At 58.4% G+C, this 26,945-nt stretch overlaps 1 protein-coding gene across 21 annotated transcripts in view; it reads left to right on the top strand.

Moving 5' to 3' along the window:
• OBSCN (obscurin, cytoskeletal calmodulin and titin-interacting RhoGEF) overlaps positions 1 to 20,013 on the top strand; it is a 142,732-nt gene extending 122,719 nt beyond the window's left edge. For 19 of the 21 annotated variants that reach the window (XM_087862428.1, XM_087862446.1, XM_087862441.1 and 16 more), the window contains 26 exons: positions 6,622 to 6,888; positions 7,624 to 7,720; positions 7,963 to 8,084; positions 8,649 to 8,761; positions 8,906 to 9,074; positions 9,231 to 9,312; positions 9,682 to 9,882; positions 10,394 to 10,454; positions 10,870 to 10,947; positions 11,285 to 11,457; positions 11,566 to 11,592; positions 12,177 to 12,329; positions 12,426 to 12,471; positions 12,600 to 12,677; positions 13,112 to 15,152; positions 15,723 to 15,800; positions 16,133 to 16,243; positions 16,403 to 16,570; positions 17,215 to 17,337; positions 17,529 to 17,699; positions 17,957 to 18,041; positions 18,251 to 18,490; positions 18,732 to 18,955; positions 19,097 to 19,172; positions 19,398 to 19,547; positions 19,714 to 20,013. In XM_087862428.1, coding sequence (XP_087718554.1) covers positions 6,622 to 6,888; positions 7,624 to 7,720; positions 7,963 to 8,084; positions 8,649 to 8,761; positions 8,906 to 9,074; positions 9,231 to 9,312; positions 9,682 to 9,882; positions 10,394 to 10,454; positions 10,870 to 10,947; positions 11,285 to 11,457; positions 11,566 to 11,592; positions 12,177 to 12,329; positions 12,426 to 12,471; positions 12,600 to 12,677; positions 13,112 to 15,152; positions 15,723 to 15,800; positions 16,133 to 16,243; positions 16,403 to 16,570; positions 17,215 to 17,337; positions 17,529 to 17,699; positions 17,957 to 18,041; positions 18,251 to 18,490; positions 18,732 to 18,955; positions 19,097 to 19,172; positions 19,398 to 19,547; positions 19,714 to 19,891 — 5,312 coding nt within the window. In that variant the 3' untranslated portion in view covers positions 19,892 to 20,013. Of the gene's footprint in view, positions 1 to 718; positions 762 to 3,847; positions 5,524 to 6,621; positions 6,889 to 7,623; positions 7,721 to 7,962; positions 8,085 to 8,648; positions 8,762 to 8,905; positions 9,075 to 9,230; positions 9,313 to 9,681; positions 9,883 to 10,393; positions 10,455 to 10,869; positions 10,948 to 11,284; positions 11,458 to 11,565; positions 11,593 to 12,176; positions 12,330 to 12,425; positions 12,472 to 12,599; positions 12,678 to 13,111; positions 15,153 to 15,722; positions 15,801 to 16,132; positions 16,244 to 16,402; positions 16,571 to 17,214; positions 17,338 to 17,528; positions 17,700 to 17,956; positions 18,042 to 18,250; positions 18,491 to 18,731; positions 18,956 to 19,096; positions 19,173 to 19,397; positions 19,548 to 19,713 lie in introns of those variants that run through there. The other 2 variants (XM_087862444.1, XM_087862445.1) reach the window with 2 other exon arrangements.
• Positions 20,014 to 26,945: the final 6,932 nt, after the last annotated feature.

Genomic DNA, 26,945 nt, shown 5'->3' with positions numbered 1-26,945 from the left:
CTGGGACTCAGGTCCTCCATCTGCTGACTCCAGGGAGATGGAAAGCTGGGACAATCAAGGCAGTTGAGTTTATGGGGAGCTTCTATGGAGAGACCTAGGTTTCCCTGCTCACTCGGAGCTCAGGACCCTGTCCAGGCATCTCTGGTTTTTCCTGATCGGATTTCCATGGCCTCATGGTGCAGAGCTCAGATGTGCCATCTCTAGGACTCCAGTGTTCCTTTCCCCTGGAGAGATTCCTTTGGTCTTTAGTATTTTTTATAAAATAGCACCAGCCATCCCAATCCCAGTTTGGCTCCCATGGCCCTTTCCTTCCCCCACTTCTAGCCTTCAGTTTCTGTCTGAGAAGTGGGACCTCAGGTTTGACAAATTCACAGGGCTCCTTGGGCACATGGGCTGAAGAAGGAGCTGGGATTTCTGCATGGGCAGCCCAGACAGGGCCCCTACTCTTGCTGCAGTCCTTGCAAGACCCTCATTTCCTCATGTGGAACACAGTGATGTCACACTCGCTCATCCCCCAGCCACTCAGAGCAGGTACTGTCATCTCCATGTTAAAGATGACAGAACTGAGGCTCCAACCTGAGACAGGCAGATCAGGCAGGACTTGGATACAGTGCTCCAAAGCCGAGCAGGTTACTACACTGCCATGCCACTCAAATGGCTCAGCACCTGAGCGCTGGCTGATCTGTAACCCTCGCTATTCCGACTGTTTTCTTTGTAGTCACTGAGCAAGAGACTAAAGTCCCCAAGAAAACCGTCATCATGTAAGTGCAGGCGTGTTCCTAACCTTCCTTCTGACTGCCGTGCCCCCTGCATGCCCACTAACCCACTTGGACCTTGTCCGTGTGGTCTGGTCACCTCCTTGTCTAACTGCTTGCCCACATAGCCTTTGCTCACAATGCAGACTGCCAGCACTTTGCAGATGCCCCTGAGGGGACCCACCTTCCCCTGAGGCCTTGGCTACCTTCACACTTCACAGCTCTCTCTTCCAGGGCCTCTATGGCTCCTGTGCCTCCACAGGGTAGACTTATTCTGCATACCTCACAGTGGCTCACCCAGGGCTTGGACCCAAAATCACATCAGTTAATTTGGAGCTGCTTCCCACAGTGGGCTCAAGGGAGTATTCTACACCTCAAACCCTAGGATCTAGGGCATTTTTGTCCAACAGAGCTTTCTGTCAGTGGAAATATTCTATCTTTGTGATGCCCACTACAAGAACAGCTACTAGCCACATGCGGCTACTGGGTATTTAAAATGTGTCAAGCACAACTGAAGAACTGAATTCTAGATTTTGTTTATTCTCATTAACTTGCATTTAATTAAAATAGTGTAATCCTGGTGAGAAGCACAGCTCTAGGACCCTTAAAGATCTCCAGGTCCAACCCTAGCATTTGGGAGATGGGGAAACTCGGGTTCAGGGAAGAGGTTTGCTCAGGATGGTTCATGATTGAAAGCCAGCAGATAACCCATTTCCCCGGTGCCACGCCCACCATCCCCTTTTTTATTCGGTGCCTTCAAGGCTGGGGGTGTTGCTAATTAAATAACACAAGAGGTCTGGAGCTGAGTAAGCCCACAGGAAGCAAAGTCGGTTTTGACCTGGATGATCCAGTATGAGGTGTGTGCAGGTGGAGATTGTGTAAAAGCTTGTGAAAGCCAGGAGGCAAGAAAGACTGGTTTAAGACCAGATGACTGGGAAGCTCCAGTTGGTTCCTCATGGGCCTAGGACCTCCTAAAGGGGCCTGTAGTTGGCCAGGTTTTGGAGAATCCTATCACCAGACATTTGGTCAGATCCTGGGTTAACCCTTCCTCAACTTCCTTCTACCTTCTCCAAGGTACATTGCTGCCTACAGTACATGGGGCAGAAGTAAGCATCCATGGAGGTATGCAACTGTGCCACAGCTATACACAGATTAACTATACATTTCATCTATGAAGGGAGCATTTTTATTATTTACATCTTACACATGACAAAATGGAGAAACAGAGACAGGGCCAGGCTGCCCCATCAGTATGACTTCAGAGAGGACTGACACCTGGGGCAGCTGGACTAGGAGACTCCTGAAGGCATCCTGAAGCCCAGTCTATTCCAGGCTTCGGCAGGTAGAAACACACACCCTGTGATGCTGGAGGAGCTCAGCTGGAGGAATTGTGCCAGGCATCTCCTCCAAGGGCACACCACAGAGTGGGGACTCAATGGACATGGGGAGGAAACAGGGCTTGGAGAGAGACCCCTGTCACCTGTCAGTCCCACCTGCTATCCTGGGAGCCTCAGTGCAGGATGCCCACATCCCTTCATTGGGACAGTAATGAGCTCAACACAGGGAGGCATTTAGGAGACAAGACCCCACTACCCATGTGACTGACTGTCCTGCCTTGGCGAACTGAAGACGCATGAGGCCAGCAGATGGGCCTGGCCCAGGTTCCCTGATGTTTGGGCAAGCTCCGACCCAGGGACAAGCCTAGTGCTCCTGAGCCTGGGCATTAGGCAGGAAAGCAGTCCTGCGATTTTTGAATAGGCCATGCCTCCAAGCCTCAGTTTCCCCATCAGTTAAGTGGGGTGTAGCATTTCCTTCTTACCAGCTGAGGGCTGAGGAGAGAGGGCCTGTAATTGCTGTGCACCCCAAGGGGTAGCACACATCTCTGGGCTCATCCCTGCTCCAGGGATGGATGGAGCCCTGAGTTGGACAAAAGTTGAATGAGAGGAAGAGAGACAGCACGAGCCTGCCTTAGCCATAGCAGGCAGGTGGTGACAGCATTGAGCTCAATGCTCATGCATTGCCTGAGCCCAAGAGAAAATGCAGGTCCCAGGGCCCAGGAGAGTTGTGAGTTCCCCAGGGTCTGTGTGTTGCTCAGCCCATCCCTGCTCCCTGATACTGCCTGATACTCATTTTACCCACAGCACCTGGCAAGGTCAGGGGCAGTGGGTGGCAGAGGGGTACTGGGGCTGACTGGTGGACTTCTAAATCTTGGCCCTGGGCAGGTGCCCAGCCTTCTCAGCCTCCTGGTCCACACTTGCAAAAGGAGGTCAGATCCATCCCCCAAGGCTGCTGCAAAGTCCCTGGCCAGTGCCTGATGTCCACCCACATGCAACTGGCCTTGTGTTCTGCCTCCTCGTCTCCTTCCTGCCCACTCCCATTTAGGTGGAAGTGGCCCAGGAAGAGGAAGTGCTTGTCTGACATCACACAGCCCGTGATGGCCAAGCCACGCCCAGAGCAAGGTGTTCTTGCTGGGCTTCACACCCCCAAACAAACAGATCAGGAGCACAAGCAGCAGATCAGGGCTCTGACAACCCTCTCGGACCTAGCATCAGCTGCCAGTGTATCTCCAGCTGAGGACCATTGAGGCTCTTGCCTTCTGAGAGCTCACTGGGGTAACCCCCCATGATACAAAGCACAAAGCACTCATGGGATAGATAAGGAAGGCCACATGGCTATGTCCCTGCATCCCTGTACATTAGCTCTGCAAGGAGCAGTGGTATCTCCAGAAGAAAATGGCCATAAATGGAGGAGAGCCATACATGGAGACATTGTGAACCAGACTTGGTCTGGGGTTTGGAGGTGCCCTGTGATGTGGCCTGGGCCTCCCCTGTTGCCTCAGCTCTTGTTTGAGATCTGCATACTAGAGCCTGAGGTTGGCCAGATGGGGCTTTGTGCTGTTTTGTTGGTTCTCTGGCTAGGGGTTCCAGAGAGTGGGCTCAATCACACATGTAGGAATCTTGTTTATGCAGTGTCACCATTTGCTTGCTACACTAACCTGATCACTCACAGGGCCCCTGCACGTGCTGATGGCGCGGGCACTGAGCAAGGCTACAGGTCTCTGTGCACATTTCCTCTTGGCCCTCTCCCTACAGAGAGGAGACCATCACCACCGTGGTGAAGAGCCCCCGTGGCCGGCGCCGGTCCCCCAACAAGTCCCCCTCCCGCTCACCTTCCCGCCGCACTGCAAGCCCGCCCAGGCCAGGCCAGTTGGCTCCTGAGCTGCTGTACTCACTGGGGGCTGGCCAGCCCCGCAGGCCTGAGGTGGAGCCAGGCTGGAGGCCTACTGTACCCACGCTGTATGTGACGGAGCCTGAGTCCCACATGCCAGCCCTGTCTCGGGGCATGAGGCCCCAGCCCAAGTGGGTAGAGGTCGAGGAGACCATTGAAGTCAGGGTGAAGAAGATGGGCTCCAGGGGTGCATCCCCTGCCAGAGAAGGACCTGACAGCTCAGCAGGGCTTCTCTTCACACTGCCTGGTGGGACTCCCATAGGAGACCCCAATGCAAACAACTCCAACAACAACCTACTGGCTCAGGAGCCCCAGGCCCGGGGCAGAGCCATGGTCATCACTGGAGACCCTCTCATCTTCTGCACGGACACAGGGCCAGAGGAGACCCATGAGCCATTCCCTCCCCAGGCTGCTGAAGAGGAAACCCCCATGGAGGAGGTGGAGGGAGGAGGTGCCCTCCTGACGGAGGAGCCCCTGGGTACCAATGGCCTTTGGGGCCGTGACCCCAAGATCCTCACACACCACGGCCGAGTGCTGACACTGGCTGACCTGGAGGATTACGTGCCCAGGGAGGGGGAGACCTTCGGCTGCCATGGCTCTGTGCCCAGCACTGCTGATGACCCACCATGTGAGGTCTCTGTGCTCCAGAGAGAGATCAGTGAGCCCACTGTGGGGCAGCCTGTCCTGCTAAACGTGGGGCATCCCCTGGGCCCTCGAAACCCATCCAGCTTTTTCAGTCGCCGGGAGACATCTCCCTTGGGGCCCCAGGTCCTCGGCCCCGCAGGAGTCTCCTTCCGTATGCAGGAGGCCCAGGTTGGGGGTGCTGCATCCTGGAAGCCGTCCTTCTGCATCCAGGTCCAGAGGTCTGCAGACAATGGCCAGAGCAGCTTCAAAACGGAGGTTAACACCCAGACGGTCAGCTTTGGGACAGTGGGCGAGACCGTCACTCTGCACATCCGCCCGGATGGGGACAAGGCCCCTGGTCCCTCCCAGGGCTGAGGCTGTGAGCAGCAGGCACCTGGCTGCGGGGCTCTGTGGCTGCGTGGAGGAAACCAGGGTTTTATGAATACACGTGTGCTCCGACCCTCTCCCTAACTCTCCAAGAACTCAGGGCTGGAGCCTGCCCGCCCCTCTCACCCCAGGCACTTGCTACCTGACGGGGCCCGGTCCAGCTGAAGACACTGCACACAGACCTGGCATCTCAGAAAGTACAGAAGGCCGGAGGGACTCACAGACTGTAGCTCTGGGCTCGGGGCTCTAGACGCAGATCAGGGACTCTGCATCTGTCCTGCCCTGTTCACGAGGCCAGGCTGCCAGGTGGGCCCTGTCTGCTCCAGGCTGGGGTCCTAGTCTTCCTCTCAGTGGGGGGCTCCCCAGCCACATCTTCCCTATGAACATTTCTCTCAGCCTCTGGGAGGCCTGTGCAGGGCCCAACCCTGCAGGAACTCCTGGGCCTCTCTGCAGGGTGGACCACGGTCTGTGTGTGGGAAGCGGCCCATCGGCGACCCCCAATGATAATAAACTGGTTCCCTGCACTGACTTTGCTCTGCTCTCTTGCTTCTCTGTCTAATGGCTCCGGCGTCTTATGGGGGAGGGTCCTGGGTCGGCAACCGACATCAGCCTGTGGGTTCTGGCCCATTCTTGGGGTCCCTGGGTGGAGGCGTGACAGCTTGCCGGTCTAGCTTGCTCACATGGCCTGTGTGTCTGGTCACAGGTGCATATACTGGGATCAGGACAGCCCATAGTGGTCATTCCTATCCTGCTGGGGGCTGAGCAGGCCTTCCTGCCCCCTGTGCAATGGGGGCTGTTGGCGAGATAGACACAGAGTGTGTGATGTGTCAGGGGTGTGCCGACATCCTTGGACTGGGTAAGGACAGGATGGGTTCCCCAGTGCCATGGGGTGCAAACAGCAGCCCGCCCAGTTGTCTCTCATTGTCCTGGAGAGCCCAAGGATACAGATCAGCAAGAGAGAGGGTCTGGGGCAGGGGAGAGTTCCAGGCAGGGGGACCTGCTGGGAACGGAGTGGTGGGCATCCCTGGGCATGTGTGAGGCTGTGGTGTGGCTACACAAATTGGCCTCCAGGTGGAAGAGGAAAATGTGCCGGGAGCTGGGGGAAGGGAGCCCACACATGGGGCAGTCTGAGGGTTCCCTCAGGGGGCTGTATGGGAGGCTGGAGTGGGAGCCAGTGAGGGTGCGGTGGCCTGGGTGGGGCCAGGCTGCAGGTGTCAGGCAGGGAGCAGAGGCTGGCCTGGGAGGGCAGGAAGGAGCCCCTGGTCCCTGACAGCATCAGGCTGTCCCTAGGCTTCCCTAGAGTGTGGGGCTGGGTCCACCCCAGCCTGGTGGCTTAGTACCCTGGGTCTGGAGTGGGCCATGGGGTGGGGGGAAGGCAGTCCCAGGATGAAGGGATGGGACGAACAGAGACTGAGGGCAAACCAGGACGGAGGGCAGGTATCCAGGCCCACCTGTCCCCAGAGGAGCCCACATGCTCCTGAAGGCCTTGAGTTCACTGCCTGGAGTGGGTGGGTGGGGAAGGCAGGTGGGAAAGGCAGCCTCTGAGGACTGGGACAAGGTTTCTTGAGCCTTCTCTTGGGGCCCAGGCCACCTCTTACCCCTACACACTGACCTGCCTCTCCTGCAGATGCTGCTGTCCCTCCCCCAGTTGCCTGGGAGCCAGCAGACCAGGAAGTTACAGTGTGCCCTGAGGCTCCAGGACCCTCCACAGGGGACCATGCTGGCCCCAGCCCTTGCCCTGAGGGGCCACCCAAACTCCAGGAAGCTGGGCCCCAACTCCCAGGCATGGAGGCTGCAGATGTATCCGGTGAGGCCCAGTGGCCTCAGGCTGACCACAAGGTGCCACCTGCTCTCAGAGTCCCCCCTGTGCTGGCCCCGACCTTGGCCACCCCAGGTATCCATCCTATGTGGGCGAATGGGCAGAGCCCTGGGGACCCTGATATCCCAACGGCTCCATGCACTCAGCCTCAGTCTCCTCATCTGTGAAACAAGGCAGGGGGGTGGGTGCTGGAAGGTTCTTCCCCAGTACATCTGTCCTGGGAGCCAGAAGCTTTAGTGGTCAGCCCTGGACAGACAGCCTGGGTACCCTGTGCTCCTTGGTAGGTGACGAGGGGGAGGAGGGAGGAGGAGGAGAGAGGAGGAAGGGGGAGGAGAGAGAGGAGGAGGTGGGGGAAGAGGGAAGGAGAAGTAGGAGAGGGAAGAGGGAGGAGGAAGAAGAGAGGGAGGAGAAGGACAGGAAGGAGAAGAGGGAGGGGTAGACCTCCACACCACTCTGGGCAGATGAGACCCCAGGGATATTGCCTTGAGGCCCCTCCTCCCAGAAGCTGCTGCACCTAGGTGTCCAGGGCCCTGCAGAGTGTCTGGGGAGGGGAGCCTCAGGGCTGGTGGCCCAGGCAAGGAGCTAAGGCAGGAGGGTGCCTTGGGGTCTTGCTCTGCAGGGAGGTCAGGAGCCCTGGGTTTCAGGAGTGGGTGTTCCTGGTCTGTTTTTACCCATAGGGCCCTGCACCCCTAGAGTCCCTGCTCTGCCTTGTGCTCCCACCCTCTGGGCCTGGAGGACGACATGGGGCACATTGTGGAGGACAGTCCCAGCTCCATCCCGTCTCTCACTACACCCCTTGTCTCCTACCAGTTGAGCCCCAGAAGGTGCCACAGCCTCTCCCCCAGGAGGGCCAGGAGCGGGACTCAGGGGCTCACACCAAGGGCCCGGGACGCACTGTGCCCATCCGGTAATCTCCCTAACATGCTGGGTGGGGGTATTTTGTGAGGGGACATCCCAGGGGCAGGCAGGGGGGAGAGGCCGCCCTCAGGGTGAGAGGTGTTGGTGGAGCCCTCTCATTACCCAGGGCTGGGTCCCGTCTCTGCACATCCCCTCCCAAAACATCTGCAGTGCAGGGAGGCAGAGGTTGGGTGCCTGCACTCCAGAAGTGTAGGGGAAGGGCAGACGGCTCATCTGGCACCACGACCACAGGCTGGAGGGCCCAGCTTGGCCGGGGGCAGGCGCAGTGGAGCTATGGGACGTCCACAGCCAAGTGTTCGCGGAGACCACCCATAGGACATACGTGTACCAGGCCAGCGACACGGCTGCCACAAGTAGGTTACACGTGTGGTCCCCATGCCCTGGACTGGGGGGACACTTGTGCAGGGGGACCTGCAAAGCCAGCTGGCCTGTCCCAGGCTTGCTGTGGCCGGGGGCCTCACGGCCCCTTTCCCTGCATTCCCTAAGAGGGGCATCCCTGGGAGGGGTGAGATCTTTCCCATTGGGGGTGCTGACAGTAGTGAATTGGATGTTGAGTGCCCCTTTCGCCAGCAGGGGTTAGCACGCTCTCATGCCCTGCCCTTGGACAGCTAAGGTCTAAGCAGGACAGACAGAGGTTAGATGGAAGGAAGCACTTCCTGGCCATCAGGGGCCTGGACAGAGTCAGGAGGGGGTTGTCCTCATTTGGGGAGGCAGGTGGGCTCTGTTGCCCCAGGGGAGTATCTCAGGGCCTGGCTGCCCACCTGGGGGGTCAGGACAAGCCCAGGGTCAATGCTGGTCCACCAGGGGGTCTCTGACTGCAAGCCCCAGCTTGACAACTCCGTGCTGGAGGGGCTGTGGTGGGCAGGGTGGGCGGCACAGCCTGGGCCCCCCCTCACAGGCTCCCTCCTGCACCCCAGGGCCCCCATCCATGCAGGTCACCATCGAAGATGTGCAGGCACAGAGGGGCAGCACAGCCCAGTTCCAGGCGGTCATCGAGGGCAACCCGCAGCCAACGGTGACCTGGTACCGGGTAGGGACAGGCACCGTGTGGGGGGCCGGGCCTGGGGAGCGTGTGGCAGTCCCACCCGACAGCAAGGCACTCACTGGAGGGTGGGACAGACTGCCTTGCAGGGGTCCCCAGGTGGGGCTGATGAGCACCCGCCTATGCCCGCAGGACGATGCCCAGCTGGTGGATGGCGCCCGGCTCAGCCAGCAGCAGGAAGGGATCACCTACTCGCTGGTGCTGAGGGACGTGGCCCAGGATGACGCGGGCGTCTACACATGCCTGGCCCGCAACGCTGGTGGCCAGGTGCTGTGTAAAGCGGAGCTGGTAGTCCACGGGGGTGAGTCGGGGGATCCCTCCCAGAACCCGAGTGTTTGCTCCTTGCGAGCAAGGGGTGGGGTCTGCGGCCTCTCATGGGCTCCAGCACAAGGATGCTACACTTGTGGGAAATGGACATCTGTACCCACACCGACGGCTTTCCGCTCCTTGACTGCAGGAGACAGTGAGCCGGACTCGGAGAAGCAAAGCTATCGAAGGAAACTGCACTCTTTCTACGAAGTCAAGGAGGAAATTGGAAGGTATGGTCCCATAACCCAGACCCAGGAGCCACTGCCACGCCCCCGGAGCTCCGCCCCCAGCCCCCGCCTCCCTGACTCTCTCCCCCGAGTCCCCGCCCCTCAGCCCCGCCTCCCTGAGTCCCTCCCCCTCAGCCCCTCGTCTCAGCCCCGCCTCCCCGAGTCCCTCCCCCTCAGCCCCGCCTCCCTGAGTCACTACCCTGAGCCCCGCCCCTCAGCCCCGCTTCCTTGAGTCCCATCCCCGAGTCCCATCCCCGGAGTCCAGGCTTCTCAGGAGCACCGCCCCCAGATGCCTCCTTCCTTAGGGGACTCCTCCAGCCCCGACCCCTGGGAGCCTGGCGTGCGCGCCCAGCATGGCTCTCCTCCTCCCAGGGGCGTGTTCGGCTTCGTGAAGAGGGTGCAGCACAAGGGAAACCAGATGTCCTGCGCAGCCAAGTTCATCCCCCTGCGGAGCAGGACGCGCACCCAGGCGTACCTCGAGCGTGACATCCTGGCCACGCTGAGCCACCCGCTGGTCACTGGGCTGCTGGACCAGTTTGAGACCCGGAAGACCCTGATCCTTGTCCTGGAACTGTATCCCGCCCTCAGCCCGAGAAAGTGTGGAGAGGGGCGCGCCCTGGGCAGGCAGGGGTCCGAGGGCCCCGAGGGGCCTGTTCTTCCGGTGTCCCTGGACACAGCACCATCCTTGAAGCTCCGGTCCCGTGGGCCTGGAACTGGGGCAGGGCTGTGTCCGCAGGGTCCAGGACATGCCCTCAGCAGGCCCCTGCCATGCTCCACGTGGCCTCACCAGCAGGGAGGTCCGACTTGTGTCGCTGTCCCCAGCGCTAATGCTGAGAGGGTCCTCAGGCTGCCCACCCAAGCTCAAAGGAGCGGTACACACGCACTACTCGCTCCCCTCCTACTCTGCTGCTGCTGCCCCCTGACCTCAGCCCCTCTCCTCGGGGTCCCTGTCCCTCTCCCACCCTCAACCTGAGCACCAGCCTCCCCAGCATGGCCCTCACCCCCACCCAAGGTAAGACTGGCCAAAGGTGTGTGGGGCTGGATGGGTTCCAGACTCCAGAGCTTTTCTTAACCTGAGCCCCAGGTGCTCGTCAGAGGAGCTGCTGGACCGTCTGTTCAAGAAGAGTGTGGTGACAGAGGCTGAGGTGACTGCTCCCTGCCTCCCGCTCCCATCCAACACAGGCCCCAGCACTCCCCAGCTCAGACACCTTCTGAGGTTCCCCAGGGCCCCATGGGGTGTGGCAGCTCCTCGGTGGATCTCTCCAAGCCTGTCCATGTCTTCCCCCTCACTGATGTCCCCTGGCAGACCTTACCTGGCCGGTAGGCCGTTCTACCCACCTGAGACATGGTGCTTCCTGCTTCGGGCAGGCTGGTGCACTGCCAGGCTGGAGGAGTCCTCTGGCCTCGGGGGGGGGGGGCTTTGCACAGAGCTGCCCTGTGGGACCATCCCAAGCTCAGATCTGGGGGAAGTGGAGGCCTTGCAGGTGGGAGCAGGACAGGGAAGGGAGTGGAGGAGGAGGTGGAGGAAGGCCCCTACCTGAGCCCTGGCCCTTGTTGCAGATCAAGGTCTATGTCCAGCAGCTGGTGGAGGGGCTCCACTACCTGCACAACCATAGCATTCTCCACCTGGACATAAAGGTACTCAGCTCCCTTGGGGTCCCCAGGGACCAGGAAGGACAGGTGGGAGCCTGGGGCCTGCTGGTTGGGGGTGGGTGCACAGGCTGACCACTTCTAGATTCCCTTTTAGGACTTGGTTGCCTCTGGGGATGGGGCGCTCTTTCAGGTGTGGTTCAGCTGTAATGAATTGGAGGCTGTCCCCAAATGGCACTGAAATCCACCCCCAGGGCTGCCCATGGTCCCACACTGGTCTCACTGTTGCCTTGGAACAGCCCGTCACAGACCCGAGTGTTCCCTGCAACCCTGGGAGTCACCTCCTTAGGCCATGGCCTCACCCCTCCCTGACTCTCCCTAACAGCCCCCCAATATCCTGATGGTGCATCCTGCTCGGGAAGACATTAAAATCTGCGACTTTGGCTTTGCCCAAAAAATCACCCCAGGAGAGCCACAGTACAGCAAGTATGGCTCCCCGGAGTTTGTGTCCCCGGAGATCATCGAGCAGACCCCTGTGAGCGAGGCCTCTGACATCTGGTGAGTTCCCATGCCAGCAACCCCCTGACACACACTCCCTGCCCTCTCCTCCTGCCCCCACACCCCTCAATCCTGAGCACACCCTTTGACTGTGGTTTCATTCTGCAGGGCCATGGGGGTCATCTCCTACCTCAGGTGAGCAGACCCCTGCCTCCTGTCAGCCACCTCCTCTGAAGCCAACCGCAGACCCCCCACCTCCACCCCCACCTCCCATCAGACCCGTGGGAGGCCACGAGCACTACTGGCTGCTCCCCAGACCAAGGACTCAGGACCCAAAGGGCAGCTATTATGGGAGCCAGCGGTCAGCCAACTGATAAGTGGTTTCTGCTGAGCTCTTTTCCTACACACCCTGTCCCAGAGGAGCTCTGCCCAGTCACCAGGCAAAGCAGGGAGCTGTTTCCCGAAAGGGTGTGCATAGTTTGCGGAAAGCCCCCTCATAACAGTTACTGCTGTCCTGAGGATGCTGCTGGTGTAGACGGCACCTGGATCCCGAGCTAAGCCTGGGTACATACTCCAGGCTGATCCTTGATCCCTACCCCAGGCTGAGCCTGGATCTCCGGGCAAATCTCAGATCATTGTGGGGATTCTCAGGGCTGCACGGGAGTGGCACCATTGCCATCCCCAGACAGGACTGGGGACTTCCTTGTCCTGGCCACCTGTCCCCTATGGATCCAGAAAACCAGGTCACAACTGAAGGCAAGTTGTGTCTCCGCTTTTAGCCTGACCTGCTCATCACCATTCGCTGGTGAGAGTGACCGAGCCACCCTCCTGAACGTACTGGAGGGGCGTGTGTCCTGGAGCAGCCCTGTGGCCGCCCACCTCAGCGAGGATGCCCAGGACTTCATCAAGGCTACCCTGCAGAGGGCCCCAGAGTGAGTGCACAGCCCTTCCCCCTCCCAGGGTTCTCCTAGGCCTGGGCCAGGGCAGCTGACCCCCTGGCCTGACCCCTGGTCTTCCTCTTCTCCCAGGACCCGGCCCAGTGCAGCCAAGTGCCTTGCCCACCCCTGGTTCCAGGTGAGTAGGCTGAGCCCAAGCAGGCCTGCACAGGGACAAAAACGGAGGCCAGGAGGGGCGGAGGCCTGCGTGGGCCACTGGGTACACCAGGATTTCCCCTCACGCCCCTCTCACCTGGGCCCTGTCAGAAGTCCGTGCCCGCGGAGGAGGCCCATTTCATCAACACCAAGCAACTCAAGTTCCTGCTGGCCCGCAGCCGCTGGCAGGTGAGCGGGCAGCCTCGAGGGCGGGGGGCGGGTAGGCGCGGAGGGCAGGGACTGGAGGCGCAGGCGGCCAGGGGAGAGTTCGGGTTGCGGGGGTGGAAACTGCGAGGCGGGGTTAGCGGTGAGGTGGGGCCTGGAGGCCCGAAGGAGAAGCCAGGCCCCGAGGGCTGGCTGTGGGTCCCCTGGGGGCCTGGGAGAACAAGAAACCTTGCACACCCTTCGTTGGGCTGTGCGCTCTCTGGGCCGCCAGGGCAGGTCGGGGCGAGGTGCGTGCCTACAACGTGCCACCGAGGGCAGGAGCAGACGACAGAGCCCTAGGGTCTGTGGAGTGGAGCTTGTACCGCCCCCAGCTCCTGGGTGCCCCTTCTGGGCCAGCTAGGAGCCGGGAAGGCGGAGGGCATACGGCTGACACTCCCCTGTCCCCCGCATCCCCCCAGCGCTCCCTGATGAGCTACAAGTCCATCCTGGTGATGCGCTCCATCCCTGAGCTGCTCCAGGGCCCGCCCGACAGCCCATCTCTCGGGGTGGCCCGGCACCTGCGGGGCGACGCCAGCGCCTCCTCCAGCAGCTCGTCCTCCTCCTCCGACAACGAGCTGGCACCTTTCGCCCGGGCCAAATCGCTGCCGCCCTCTCCGGTGACCCACTCCCCGCTGCTGCACCCTCGGGGCTTCCTGCGGCCGTCAGCCAGCCTTCCCGAGGAGGCAGAGGCTTGCGCGACCGCCGCCGCCGCCGCGCCTCCTCCCACGCCGCCCCCTGGAGCAGAGGCGCCTGCGGCCGCGGGCTGCGTTCCCCGGCAGAGCGTCATCCGCAGTCTCTTCTACCAGCAGGCGGGCGAGGGCCCCGAGCGCGGAGGCCCCGCGGCGGGCAGCAGGCGGCACCCGGCCCGGCGGCGGCACCTACTGAAGGGCGGCTACTTCGCCAGCGCGCTGCCCGGTCTGCGAGAGCCCCTGCTGGAGCACCGCGCGCTGGAGGAGGAGGCCGCCCGGGAAGAGCAGGCCGCCCTGATGGCCAAAGCGCCCTCCTTCGAGACTGCCCTGCGGCTGCCGGGCTCCAGCGCCCGTGGGGCCCCTGGCCGTAGCCGCTCCCTGGAGCTCGACGGGCCACACAGCGCCAGCTCCTCGACTGAGGCCTGTGGAGGGCAGTGCCCTGCCCCGACCCTCTCCGGCCTCCAGGCAGACTCAGGGGAGAGTTGGCCAGGAGGGGTGACGCGTGCCAGGGAGATGGAGCATAGGGAGGGATCTCAGCAGGGGCCAAGACTATTTCCGTCCATCAGTGGAGACCTGGGTTCCACTCGGCAAGAGGGGTCATCTCAGGACAGCTGTGGGGGGCAGCCCACCCCTTCCTTTCATCCCCAGTGGAGTCCTTCTCCCCCGGAAGGCTGTGGCACCCCTAAGGCTGTTACACCACAGCCTTCTGGCTCTTTCCCTTCAAAGCAGTGCACAGAGTCCCTCTTGCCACCCATGAGCTCCTTCCTCTCTGGGGAGCCAAAGGCCCCCCTGTCCCCAGCCCAAGAAAGCCCCCAGCCAGGCTCTGAGAAGGGACCAAAGGACACCCCTCTCCCTGGGAGGCCGAGTCCCCCTAGCTCCCCAGAGCTGGCCACCCCAGTGGGCACAGAGCCTGGCCCCTCCCAGGATGTGGAGGGCCTGCCCGTGGAGCTGGAGGACGTGTCCGAGTCTGAGCCCAGCCCACCGCGGCCTCAGGAGCAGGCAACCACACGGAAGTTCTCCCTGGGGGCGCGCCATGGGGGCTATGCAGGAGTGGCAGGCTATGGCACCTTTGCCTTTGGTGGGGACGCGGGGGGCATGCTGGGGCAGGGTCCCCTGTGGGCCAGGATGGCCTGGGCCGCCTCTCAGTCCTCTGAGGAACATGACGATGCTGGGGCCCAGAGCCCGCCCCCCCAGGCCAGTGCAGCACCCCTTCCTGAGGGCAGCAGGGCACCCCCAAGAACCTCCCCAGAGCTGAGCTCATGGGAGGACTTTGGTGGGGGCTCCCAGGTGTCCCTGGTGCAGATCCGAGACCTGTCTGGGGACTCAGAAGCAGCCGACACCGTGTCCCTGGACATCTCAGAGGTGGAGCCTGCCTACCTCAACCTGTCTGACCTATATGACATCAAGTACCTCCCTTTCGAGTTCATGATTTTCAGGAAGGTCCCCAAGCCTGTGGAACCAGAGCCACCGCCGTCCCCTGAGTCTGAGGCCGGGGAGGAGCTGGCTGAGTTCCCGGAGGCCGGGTGGCCCTGGCCGGGCGCACTGGGCCCGCCAGCCAGCTTGCAGATCACAGAGGAGCCAGAGGACATGGAGACTCTGCTCAGGGAGGCCACCGGCAGCAGGAAGCGCAAGTGGTCGCCCCCCTCCGGCGGCCTCTTCCACTTCCCAGGGAGGCGCGCACTCCTGGAGGAGCCCATGGAGCTGGGACTACGCAGGAGGGTGAGGGCCTCCGTGGCCCACATCTCTCGCCTCCTGAAGGGCAAGCCTGAAGGTGACTCCTCTTCCCCCGCCCCGGCAGGTGCACCTTGGGGCACCTCACCTCCCACGCTGGGAAAGACGGGTGACACAGAAGCCACGCTCCTCCAGGGTCCCCCCTCCCCGCGCACACACAGGGGCTTCTGTTCCTGAGGTCACCCATGTGGCCTCAGCCTCACCCCATGTGCATCTCAGGCCCAGCGTCTGGGACCTAAGGTGGCTTGGAGACACCCAAACAGAGAGGACCCAACCAGGCCAGCCCTGCCTGACCCGTCCCTGACCCCTTGGGCCCTTGGCCAGGCCTCCCCAGGCACCGCTGGCTCCCAGTCTTACCTGCCCCTAGTGCCCTTGCACCAGATAGACTGATCCTGAAGGGGTCAGGGGTGTGGGGGTGGGCTCTGCAGCTCATGTAGCTCCTTTGCAACAAAAGCCCCTAGGATCTGGGCTCTTCTGCTGCGTGGGAATCCCGCCGTGGGTGGCTCTGAGTTCTTCCTCCAATGCTCCTGGGAGCAATGCCAAGACAGCCAGCTCCCAGGGGAGTGGGGCCCCTCAGGTGTGACTTCTAGGGGCCTCTTTCTCCCTGCAGGTTTGGAGAAAGAGAGCCCCCCCAGGAAGAAGGCAGGCCTGGCTTCCTTCCGGTTGGGCCTGAAGAGCAGGGACCGAGGTGGGTGTGCTGCCCAGGGGCTGAGCCACACTGCAGCCTAGGGAACCCAGCTGTGGGGGAAGGGAGCCCCTCTCTGGTGCCCAGACGAGTAGAGGGGGCAAGCTTACATCCACAGGGGCTGGAGCCCAGATTAGTGGGGAGGTGCGGGGGAGGGCGGCTCCAGTGCCCAGCATTGGGGCAGTCCTGGAGGCCTTCCTGGAGGAGATGCTAGTGTTAAAGATGAGATGAGTAGGCATGGGCTTCTGCAGCATCACTCTCTCAGGGGTCCAGGCTGTGTTCTCGGGTTGGGGGTCACCTTTGAAAGCTTGCCTGCCTCCCATCCCATGCCCTAGCGCCATCGTTTTTAAGGGAGCTCTCAGATGAAACAGTGGTCCTGGGCCAGTCCGTGACTCTTGCCTGCCAGGTGTCAGCCCAGCCAGCTGCACAGGCCACCTGGACCAAAGGTAAGGAGGTGTCCTGGGGCTGGGGGGCAGGAAGGCAGGGGGTGCTCCTTGGGGACATTGCTCTCATTGTATGGAGGGAAATGGGCCCCAAGAGGGCAGGGGTCTCAGGGCAGGGTGCCTATTGGAGCCACTCCCCAGGCCTGGTCTGTCCTGCTGCAGACGGGGCTCCCCTGGAGAGCACCAGCCGTCTCCTCATCTCCTCCACGCTCAAGAACTTCCAGCTCCTGACCATCCTGGTGGTGACTGCTGAGGACCTGGGGGTGTACACATGCCACGTGAGCAACGCACTGGGCACAGTGGCCAGCACGGCTGTCCTCCGGAAGGCAGGTGAGCGGAACGCGCCAGGCCCTCTCAGCGGGGACGGGGCAGGGACTGACCCTGATGGGGGGCTGCTAGGGCACCTGGAGACCACTTCTCCCTTGGTGATTTGGTTTATGCTGGTCCCCTTCACTGAGGAGCCCCATGGAGCAGGATACTTACCACCCAGTCAGCCATGTCAGGACTGCAGAAGGCCTGAGTCAGCTCTGTAGACTGGGACCCCCAGGAGGGGAAGCGGAGGGCGCAAAATAGGGGCTGTGGGACTAGCGCTCAGGCCCTAGCTTGATTCCCACCAGTGGCCAACCACCAACTGTCCTTCAAGGCTGCCCGGTGAAGCTGCGTAGCCAGGACAGGCCCCTCCAATGGGAGCCTGCAGCTGGCGGAGGGGTGTCAGTGGGGGCCACTCCGTGGGGTTGCTGATGTACATTGGTGGGGGGGGAGCCTGGCAGGGCAGACACCTCCCGAGGCCCCCACCAGAAGAAGCACCGGGCCTCTCTACCAGCTGGCGCTGGAAGGGGACCCTGAATGAAGGGGTCCAGGGCATGGTGGGCTCTGGAACCCAGCAGCAGGTGCAGGAGGGGAGGCAGGGGCTCCATGCTGCATTGGGAAGCCGTGGGGAGCCCCCCTCAGTCTGCCAACCCTGGGCCCTGCAGAGCGCCCCTCCTCTTCTCCACGCCCGGACATCGGGGAGGTGTATGCTGATGGGGTGCTGCTGGTCTGGAAGCCCGTGGAGTCCTATGGCCCTGTGACGTACATCGTGCAGTGCAGCCTGGAAGGTAGGAGCCCTCCCTGTGGCTCCCCTCCTGGCAGCCCTGGGGCCCACACAGTAGGGCCGCAGGGAAGTGCCTGGCTGGTGCTGCGCCCCTGGGTGGCTTCGGGAAGAACCCAGCCACCTCGGTCCTCCCTCAGGGAAGGGTCTCTCCACCCCCCGACTGGGCTGTCCCTCACCCACTCCTGTGTGGCCCAGGTGGCAGCTGGAGCACGCTGGCTTCCGACGTCTTTGACTGCTGCTACCTCACCAGCAAGCTTTCCAGGGGTGGTGTGTACACTTTCCGGACGGCCTGCGTCAGCAAGGCGGGCATGGGTCCCTACAGCAGCCCCTCAGAGGAGGTCCTCCTGGGAGGGCCCAGCCACCTGGGTGAGCCGCTCTGTGAGGCCTGGGGGTGGGGGGTGGGGGTTGCCCTGCCACTTCACTCAGTCACAAGCACGCACTGGGATGCTTTGTTCAAACTGGTAGGCGCCTGCCGCCAAATGGTTCAAGGAAGGAGAGATCAAAGTGTGGGCGTTCACAGAAGGGCCCCCTGTTAGGGGGACTGAGAAAGGGTATGAGAGACAAGGTTGGGGGAAGCTGGGGCTGTAGCGGTGCCTCTCAATCACTGGCTTCTTCCCCCACAGCCTCCGAGGAAGAGAGCCGTGCCCTGCGCCCAGCCCAGCCCCTCCCCAGCACGCAGACCTTCGCCTTCCAGACACCGATTCGAAGGTGCCACCACCCATCACCCGCTGGCTTTGCTTTCAACGCAGCCTTGGCCTCCCTCCCCGCTTCTCACATCCACACAAGTTCCGTGCGGAGCATCTGGCCCCCCCTCCCCAAATGCTCTGGTCACCTCCCGCTGGGCTTGCTTTTTCTGACACTGGGAAAGAGGGCGCATGGGGGGTTCTCACAAGCCTGGCGGGCGCTTCCTCTCCCAGGGGCCGCTTCAGCGTGGTGCGGCAGTGCCGGGAGAAGGCCAGCGGACGAGCGCTGGCGGCCAAGATCGTTCCCTACCGCCCTGAGGACAGGACTGCTGTGCTGCGCGAATACGAAGCCCTCAAGAGCCTGCGCCACCCACACCTGGCCCAGCTACAGGCCGCCTACCTCAGCCCCCGGCACCTGGTCCTCATCTTGGAGCTGTGCTCGGGACCCGAGCTGCTCCCCTGCCTGGCGGAGAGGTGAGGCCTGGCCTGGATGCGGGGCCCCGGGCGGGACGCTACACACGCCTGGGCGAGGAGGGGCGCAAGGTGACAAGCTCACACCTACCCACGCACCTCCTGGCCCCGTCTCCACCGATCAGCCCAAGCGGGGAGCTAAGCAGAGCCGGGAGGCGCTCCTCCCAAGCCCACAGAAAGGGCTGGGGCCCCGCCCCCCCGCTGCCGTGGACGGAGCCGAGCCCCCCTCCCCGTGCGCCCCCAGGGCCTCCTACTCGGAATCGGAGGTGAAGGACTACCTGTGGCAGATGTTGAGCGCCGCCCAGTACCTGCACGCCCAGAGCATTCTGCATCTGGACCTCAGGTCCGAGAACATGATCGTCACCGAATACAACTTACTCAAGGTCGTCGACCTGGGCAACGCCCAAAGCCTCGCGCAGGAGAGGGTCCTGCCCTCCGAGAGGTTCAAGGATTACGTGGAGACCATGGGTGCGCTGGGAGCAGATGCCAACCTGACCTGGGGGGAAGGGTGGGCCAGGAGGAAGCGCCCCCCCCCCCGTCCTGCCTCCCTCCCCATTGCGTTACGCACACCCAGCCTCTCACCTGTGCGCTCACCTGTGTCCACCCCAGCTCCCGAGCTCCTGGACGGCCAGGGTGCTGTCCCGCAGACCGACATCTGGGCCATAGGCGTGACAGCCTTCATCATGTGAGTCCCCCAATCCCGGGGGGGGACTGGGGATCCATCCAGGGTGCCCCGGGAGCCCCCGTGTGTCCTCCATCCAAGGATGACCTCAGATCTCGTGTTCTCTCATACATCTGAGGGTGCTCAGATCCCTGTGCCCCCCATCCATCGAGGGTGACCCCAGAGACCCCGGTGCCCCTGCACATCCACCTGAGGGTGACCTGAGTCCCCTGACCCCCACGCGCGCAGGCTGAGCGCGGAGTACCCCGTGAGCAGTGAAGGGACACGCGACCTGCAGAAAAGCCTGCGCAAGGGGCTGGTCCGTCTGAGTCGCTGCTATGCGGGGCTGTCTGGAGGAGCCGTGGCTTTTTTGCGGAGCACTTTGTGCGCTCACCCGTGGTAAGGCGGCCCCGCCCCATCCATCCCCCGGCCCCGCGGGGTCCAACCACCTCCACCTTGCCCCACCCAATCCATCAACCCCGCTCATCCCACATCCCACCTCCCACCTCCGGCCCCAGCTCCAAGAGCTCAGAGAGCTCACCTGACACCTTTGTCCTCTCTCCAGGGGCCGGCCATGCGCGTCCAGCTGCTTGCAGTGCCCGTGGCTAACGGAGGAAGGCCCTGCTGCCTCCCAGCCCGCGGCCGTGACCTTCCCCACAGCGCGACTGCGCGCCTTCGTGCGCGAGCGAGAGAAGAGGCGGGCGCTTCTGTACAAGAAGCACAACTTGGCGCAGGTGCGCTGAGCACTTGGCCTGGCAGAGAGGACGTGTGTGTGGGGGGGGTCGCCCTGCTGGGCTTCACCCCCTAGTCTGTCCTCTAGGACTTCTGTCTATGCACAGACACGCCAATAAAAAGCAGGACCCGATGAGGTGTCATCTGTTCCTTTGGTTTGTTTTGTTTGGGGAAGGAGGTGAGGGTCCCGGCACCTCATCTGGGGCATGGGGGGCAGGGGCCGACCAGGCAGCAGAACTGCCCTTCCCTGTGGAATGGGTGGAAATGAGGCATCCTGGCTCTCAGAGTGGAGGAGCTGCCAGGGAAGCCCCACCTGTAGTGACCAGCTCATCCAGCTCAGAGTCGTGCACAAACTGGGACAGCTGGTCCCCAGCCTCGCCCCACCAGCTGGCCTCCAAGGCACCTCTCCTGGGGCTCCTGGATGCTCAGAGGTGCATAGATTGAGAACCATCGGCCTGGGCCCCATGGTCACCTCCCCGGCCTGGTGTGGCCTCCAGGACTGGCCATAGCAGCCCTATCTCGGTCGGAGGCAGAAAGGAGCCTGGCAAGTGACTACCAAGGCCACCCAGAGGGAGGCAGGGCTGGACTCCTGTATGGGAAGGCCGTAGAAGCTGCAGAAGGATTCCAAACCCCACTCCCCTGCGGTACCCCCCACCCCCCTGCCACCAGGTTCTGCTAGAACAGAACATCTGCTAGACGTTCTGGCTACTCTAACAAGGGAAATCTCATTGGGAAAGAATTTGTCATTCTGACATTGCATGAGCACTTGCGGCCTTGTTTCACCTCTACTGCCTCTAACTCTAGTTCCAGTTAGGAATGGCCTCCTGCCAGTACTCCCTTCTGGGACACGTCCACTGTGCCCAGGGACTATCTCTGAGCCCTCTGCTGAGAGTCCCTCCACAGTGGCTCTGATGACTCTGGTTCAGACACATGGTGAACACACCTCTGGTCTTAGCCCTCATGGTTTGCATCTGAGCTCGCTCCTTCCTCTCCATCACATGCTCACCAGCCCCAGCTGGCCATGACCATGTCGAGCCTGGCTCTGTGCATGGGGACCCAGGTGAGACTCTGAGCAACTTGTCGTCTGAGGCTGCATTTCTTTGGTAACCTACTCTGTGCTGTGTGCTGACATGACCTGTCCTTGTCTAAGCCTATTTCGATCAAATTCTGCAGGGTCAGTCCAGCTTCACCTCACATATGTTGAGACATTCACTGGGGCTGCATAGAGGCGATGTCTCCTCCAGGAGCTCAGCCGCCTTTGGTCCTTGCTGGTGGCTGGCCTGGCTGCCCAAGCCCAGCTCTCCTTGTGAGTTCTGCCTTGTTACTTCACCTCTTGTGCTCTGTGCACGGTGGCTAACGCCTCCTCACAGCCCCGTTTTGGACTTGCCCTTCCTGACGTCATGTGGCATGATTCGTGGCCCCTTTCCCAGACTGAACCCTGTCGGATGAACTCAGTCCCAAAGTCCCTGTCTTTATCTGTGAAGGCTATTTTATTGGTAGGTTGTTTCTAAATATCAAATCTAATGCACTGCATTTTGTTTTTAACATTATTATACGGTAACTTTTTCAATTAAATTTTTTCTTTTGAGATCATTGTTGAATCACAATGTAGTTGAAAGAAATAGTACAGGAAGAGCCCAGTCTCCATCTACCCAATTTCCCCCAGTGTTGGTCTCTCACAAAATGATAGTGCAGTGACAACCAGGATATTGACAGTGATATAGGTAAGCTATGAAACATTTCCATCACAGGGATCCCTCGTGTACTCCCCCTTTTATGGTCAGCACCACTTTCTCCCATCTTGACACTCTTCAACCATGGCAACCAACAGTCTGTCCGATATTTGTGACTTTTGTGATTTTAAGAATGGAGTAACCTGTATGTAACCTTTTGAGATTGGCTTTTTTTTCACTTTACATAATTCTCTGGCAATTCATGCAGAGCTGCAAATGTCAGTAGTTCGTTCCTTTTTTATTATTTTTTAAAGATTTTATTTATTTATTTGACAGAGAGACAGCCAGCGAGAGAGGGAACACAAGCAGGGGGAGTGGGAGAGGAAGAAGCAGGCTCCTAGCGGAGGAGCCTGATGTGGGGCTCGATCCCGTAACGCCGGGATCACGCCCTGAGCCAAAGGCAGACCCTTAACCACTGTGCCACCCAGGCGCCCCCAGTAGTTCGTTCCTTTTTACTGGTGAGGATTATTCCATGGCATATCTGTGTAGTCATTTGTGTAGCCATTTACTGGTGGGTGCTATTCCATCGTCATCTGCGTAGCCATTCACCCACTGAAGGCCCTTTGGAACCTCTCCAGTTTGGGGCTATTTCAGATAAAGCTGCTGTAAACGTTCGTGTACAGATTTCTGTGCGGTCATACTCTTCATTGTTCTGTGATAAATGTCCAGGGGAGCAAGGGCTGCAAAATGGTTTCATTTGCCTTCTGTATATCTTCTCAGGTGGAATATCTGCCCATATCTTTAGCCCATTTTCTTATTTTATTTAAGATTTTATTTATTTATTTGACAGAGAGAGAGACAGCAAGAGAGGGAACACAAGCCGGGGGAGTGGGAGAGGAAGAAGCAGGGGCCCAGCAGAGCAGGGAGCCTGATGCAGGGCTCTGTCCCAGGACCCTGGGATCACGCCTTGAGCCAGAGGCAGAAGCTTAATGACTGAGCCACCCAGGCGCCCCTGCCCATGTTCTGCTAGGATTGCTTACTGTTGAATTTTGAGGGTTCTGCATGTATCTGGCGTCCTCTGCTGGATGTGTGGTTTACAAACACTTTCTCCCACTTGGCAGCTTCACTTTTAATCATCTTTTACCAAAGCCTTTCAAAGAGCAAGTTCTAACTGTTTAGAACATTGTAAATGGTAGTACAGCCCATATGACATAAAATATATCATTTTGTACAGTTCAGTATTGTTAGTTACATGCATATTATTGTGCAAGCATCAATGCAAACTATCTCTACAACCCTTGCATCTTGCAAAACTGAAACTCTGTCCCCATCAAAAAACAGCTCCCTATTTCCCCTTCTCCCCAGCCCCTGGTAACCACCATTCTGCTTTCTGTGTCTATGAATTTGACTATTCTAGATACCTCATTTAAATGGAATCATACCATCTTTATCTTTCCTGTGACTGGCTTATTTCACTCACGTGGTGTCTTCAAAGCTCATCCATGCGGGAGCGTGTGCGAGAACCTCCTTCATTTTAAGTCCTTTGGGCACTTTTTCAGCCCTCCTGCTTCTCTTTTCTATTTCCAGGACTCTAATGACACTAACATTACATTTTTGTAATAGTCCCACAGGTCCCCGTTTACATTTTGTCGCTCTGTTCTCGCTATGTTTCTACAGATTGGCTGAGTTCTGTTGTCCTATCTTCAGGTTCACCGATTCTCTGTCCCCTCCATTCTGCAGTTGAGCCTTTAATTTTGGTTATTGTATGGTTCGGTCCTAAAATTTCCATTCGGTTGTTCTTTATATCTCTGCTCTTATGCTAGGACTTTCGATTTCTTTGCTGAAGCGTTCTACTTATTATTTGTCTTACATGTTTGTGTAATTTTCGTTGAAGCACTTTATCACAGCTTTACAACATTTCTCAGGGAATTCCAACAACTTTGTCGTCCCGGGATTGGTGCGTATTGCTTGTCTTGTTTTTTCCACTGACGTTACTGGAATCTTCCTGGTTCTTGGTTATGACAAGTGACTTTTTACTCACATGTGGACACTTTCATAACATGCTGTGAGACTCTGGTTCTTGTTAAAGTTCCCTTTTTAGCTGGCTGTGATATAATAGGAATTACAGTTGGTCTTTGTCCCAGGTTCCTGGCACAGAGCTTCTAAAATTTCCAGGCTCTTTGGGAAGTGAGGAAAGTGTTTTTTGTTGCTCCTAAAGACTTCCTTTAGAGTGCCCCTTAGTTTATGCTAATGAGGTGACTGAGGACGGGACCCATGGGTGGCCTCAGGATGACCAGGAAGACCAAGTGCCTTGAGAGCTGGAACTTCCATCTCTACCCCTGACCTCCAGGGAGGGAAGGGGCTTGGAGATAGAGCTCTATTAAAACGTTTTGTTTTTTTTAAAAGATTTTATTTATTTATTTGCGAGAGAATGAGACAGAGAGAGAGAGAGTGGGGGGTGGGGGGGCAGAGGGAGAGAAGAGAAAGAATCCCAAGCAGACTCATGCTGAGCGTGGAGCCCGATGTGGGGCTTGATCTCACAACCCTGAGATCATGACCTGAGCTGAAATCAAGGGTTGGATGCTCAACCAGCTGAACTACCCAGGTGCCCCTCTATAAACTACTTGAACAATGATATTCAAAGAGCTTATGGATTGGTGAACACATCAACCCCAAAGAGGGAGTAGTTAGTGCCAAAACCAAACTCGATTATTGGACAGCTAGCTGGTGTCCAGAGAATAAGAGAATTGGTTGTGGGTGATGGAAAGCAGCCCAGACTGGTTGTCTCCAACACTACTCTGTCAGGGGAAGGGTTGGTGCCACCTAGTTACTGCCCGGTGGAAGGAGAAGTTTGGATCCCACTGACATTGCAGGCAGGGGTCAGGGTCCTAGTTGCTGCTGAGCAAAGGAGGGCATTCCAGTGGCCCTCTGGTCTCCTCTGACACTATGGTATTGCACAGTAGGGCTGAAAGGCCAGCTCCCTATGTGGTCTTCTGTGACACCCTCACAGCACGGGTGGGTTTGGGGGAGCTCTTTACAGCCTGGCCAGGGCCAAAGTCTGGGATATTCAAGTTCTCTGCACTGGCTTCAGATTTTCTCCCTCTCAAAAAAAAAAAATTGTTTTTTAGTCTCGTGTTCTACTGACTGGGCCAGGTAGGCACCCCTATCTTTTAATTGAATTTTGCATTTTAAAAACTATTGACAGAAAGATAGATATGTTCCAGTATTCCCCCTGTATTCCTTTCTCCTAGTTCTTGGTTCTCACCTATGTGTTCCCTAACTTACATGTTTGCTACTATCTTGGTTATCTGGAAAAAATTTTTGACCCTGTTCATCTTAAAAGCATTTTGTGAATACTGCTATTTTCCTATTTTTCTGGGTAGGTGTCTTAGTTACCACAGGCCACCATGACAAAATACTGCAGATGGGTGGCTTAAACAATGAAATTTGTTTCCCACAGTTCTGGAAGCTGGACGTCAGAGATTAGGGTGCCAGCATGGTTGGGTTTTGGTGAGATCTCATTTCCTGGCTTGCAGATAGCCCCCTTCCTGATGATCCACACGTGGTGGAGACAGAGAGAGAGAGAGCTCTGGTCTCTTCCTCCTCCTATATGGACATTAATCCCATGGGGGGGGCATGACCTCATGTCAGCCAATCGCCTCCCACAGGCCCCCTCCAACCAATGGGGTCAGGGTTTCACCATATGCATCTGGAGGGTGGAATGCGACCATTCAGTCCAGAATAGCGGGACTCATCATGTTACCTGTGTGGGTTTCGGTGTGAGTCTTGGAAATCCCTCTGCATGCCGACCTTGCTGTCGGGGGTTCTCAGAAGCACATGGACCAACCGTCTGCCTCAGCCTGGACCCAGGAAAAGCTGCCCCACAGCCACAGTCTTGCTGGTTGTTCTTTCTTGTTTTTCCTGATTAGTTCTCTCCTCAGAGAAAAAAAGTTAAGTTTTATTTATTTATTAGAGAGAGAGAGAGAGAAAGAGAGAAGCATGAGTGGGAAAGAGGAAGAAGCGGGCTCCCCACTGAGCAGGGACCCTGACTTGGGACTCGATCCCAGGATCCTGGGATCCTGACCTGAGCCAAAGGCAGATGCTTAACCAACTAAGCCTCCCAGGCTCCTCCACAGAGAAAAATTTCTTTTTTCTTATACCTAAATCATTATTTCCCCCTCTTATTGATGTACTTTACTTTTTCGTGCCATGAGCTGAGATGCGTTTTTGTCATGCCCTGGACTTCAGCTGTGCCTGAATTCTAGATGGGAAGACCTCCAGATAATCATTTTTATTTTGCTAAAAATAAGACAACAGGCCCTAAAAGGAGTGCCTTATGTTAAGCCCCATGTCACCAAACCCAGACATGTTCATGACAGTGTCAGCTCTCCCAGAAATGGAATCTTAAACGCATCGGTCAGGGATCAGCTGCTCAGCACGGCGAGGAAATCTGCATGATAGACCCCTGCCGTCCCGCCCTAGAGGGAGGTAACCTTGCAACAACCAACTGCTTTTTGCCCGTATGACTCCCTCGTCCCCACTCCCTTCTGCCTATAGTATAGTATTGTATGGCTCCTTGGCATGACTCTCAATCTGCGAGACTGGGTGCTGTCTGATTCGTGAAAGAATTTTTGCCCAAATACGCTCTAAAACTTTTTAATCTCAGTTTATCAATCAATAGTTCAATCAACAAACATATATATTTGTATATATATTTGTGGATTGGATTAGAACATATCCTGATTAATATATTTGATTCTATATCTGTGTCAATTTGTACCTATATCTGTATCGATTTATCTATCCACAGTATCTATATGGTATCAGTCTGTGTCTGTATGTATCTACCTATCTACCAATCTTACTCTGTATCAGTATGTATATAAACACAAGCCTGGTCCTTTTGGCAACCAGCTCCATCCTGAAGTTATTTAGGGGCTGCCCTGGGTCGCCTCATCAAGATCATGCAGACAATATATGTAGTTATGTATAATATATGTATCGATGGGAACAAAATATTTGGCCTACGATCTAAGAAGTATTCCAGGCAACGGAGACACAGCTTTGAGAAAAGCTACCCCAAACCCAACCTCGTAGTGATTGTGTTTCCTTTTTATTGCACATTTGGTTTGATCTCCTGTCATTGGAAGGTTCAGAGGTTGGACAGGACCAGGCTGAGACTTGGTCGGACTGCACGGGTGGGTAAGGAGGCCGTTCTGGTTTTTCCTGGGCCCGAATGGGAGTGCTGGGCGCTTCTCACAGGCTGGTGGCAAGTGTGCCTGGCTGTGAATCAGCCGTCACCCTGAAATTGAAGGGAGAAATGGGGCAGGTGAGGAGGCTCCGTGTCTGCCCGGTGGTGAGGGCTCTGTGCCACCCGGGATGCCACCCTGGG

The sequence above is a fragment of the Ursus americanus genome, chromosome 5, assembly GCF_024610735.1.
Source record: "Ursus americanus isolate L20-20 chromosome 5, mUrsAme1.1.p, whole genome shotgun sequence".
NCBI lineage: Eukaryota > Metazoa > Chordata > Mammalia > Carnivora > Ursidae > Ursus > Ursus americanus.
Note: the sequence above shows the minus strand (reverse complement) of the source record. Positions and strands in the feature narration are given on the sequence as shown.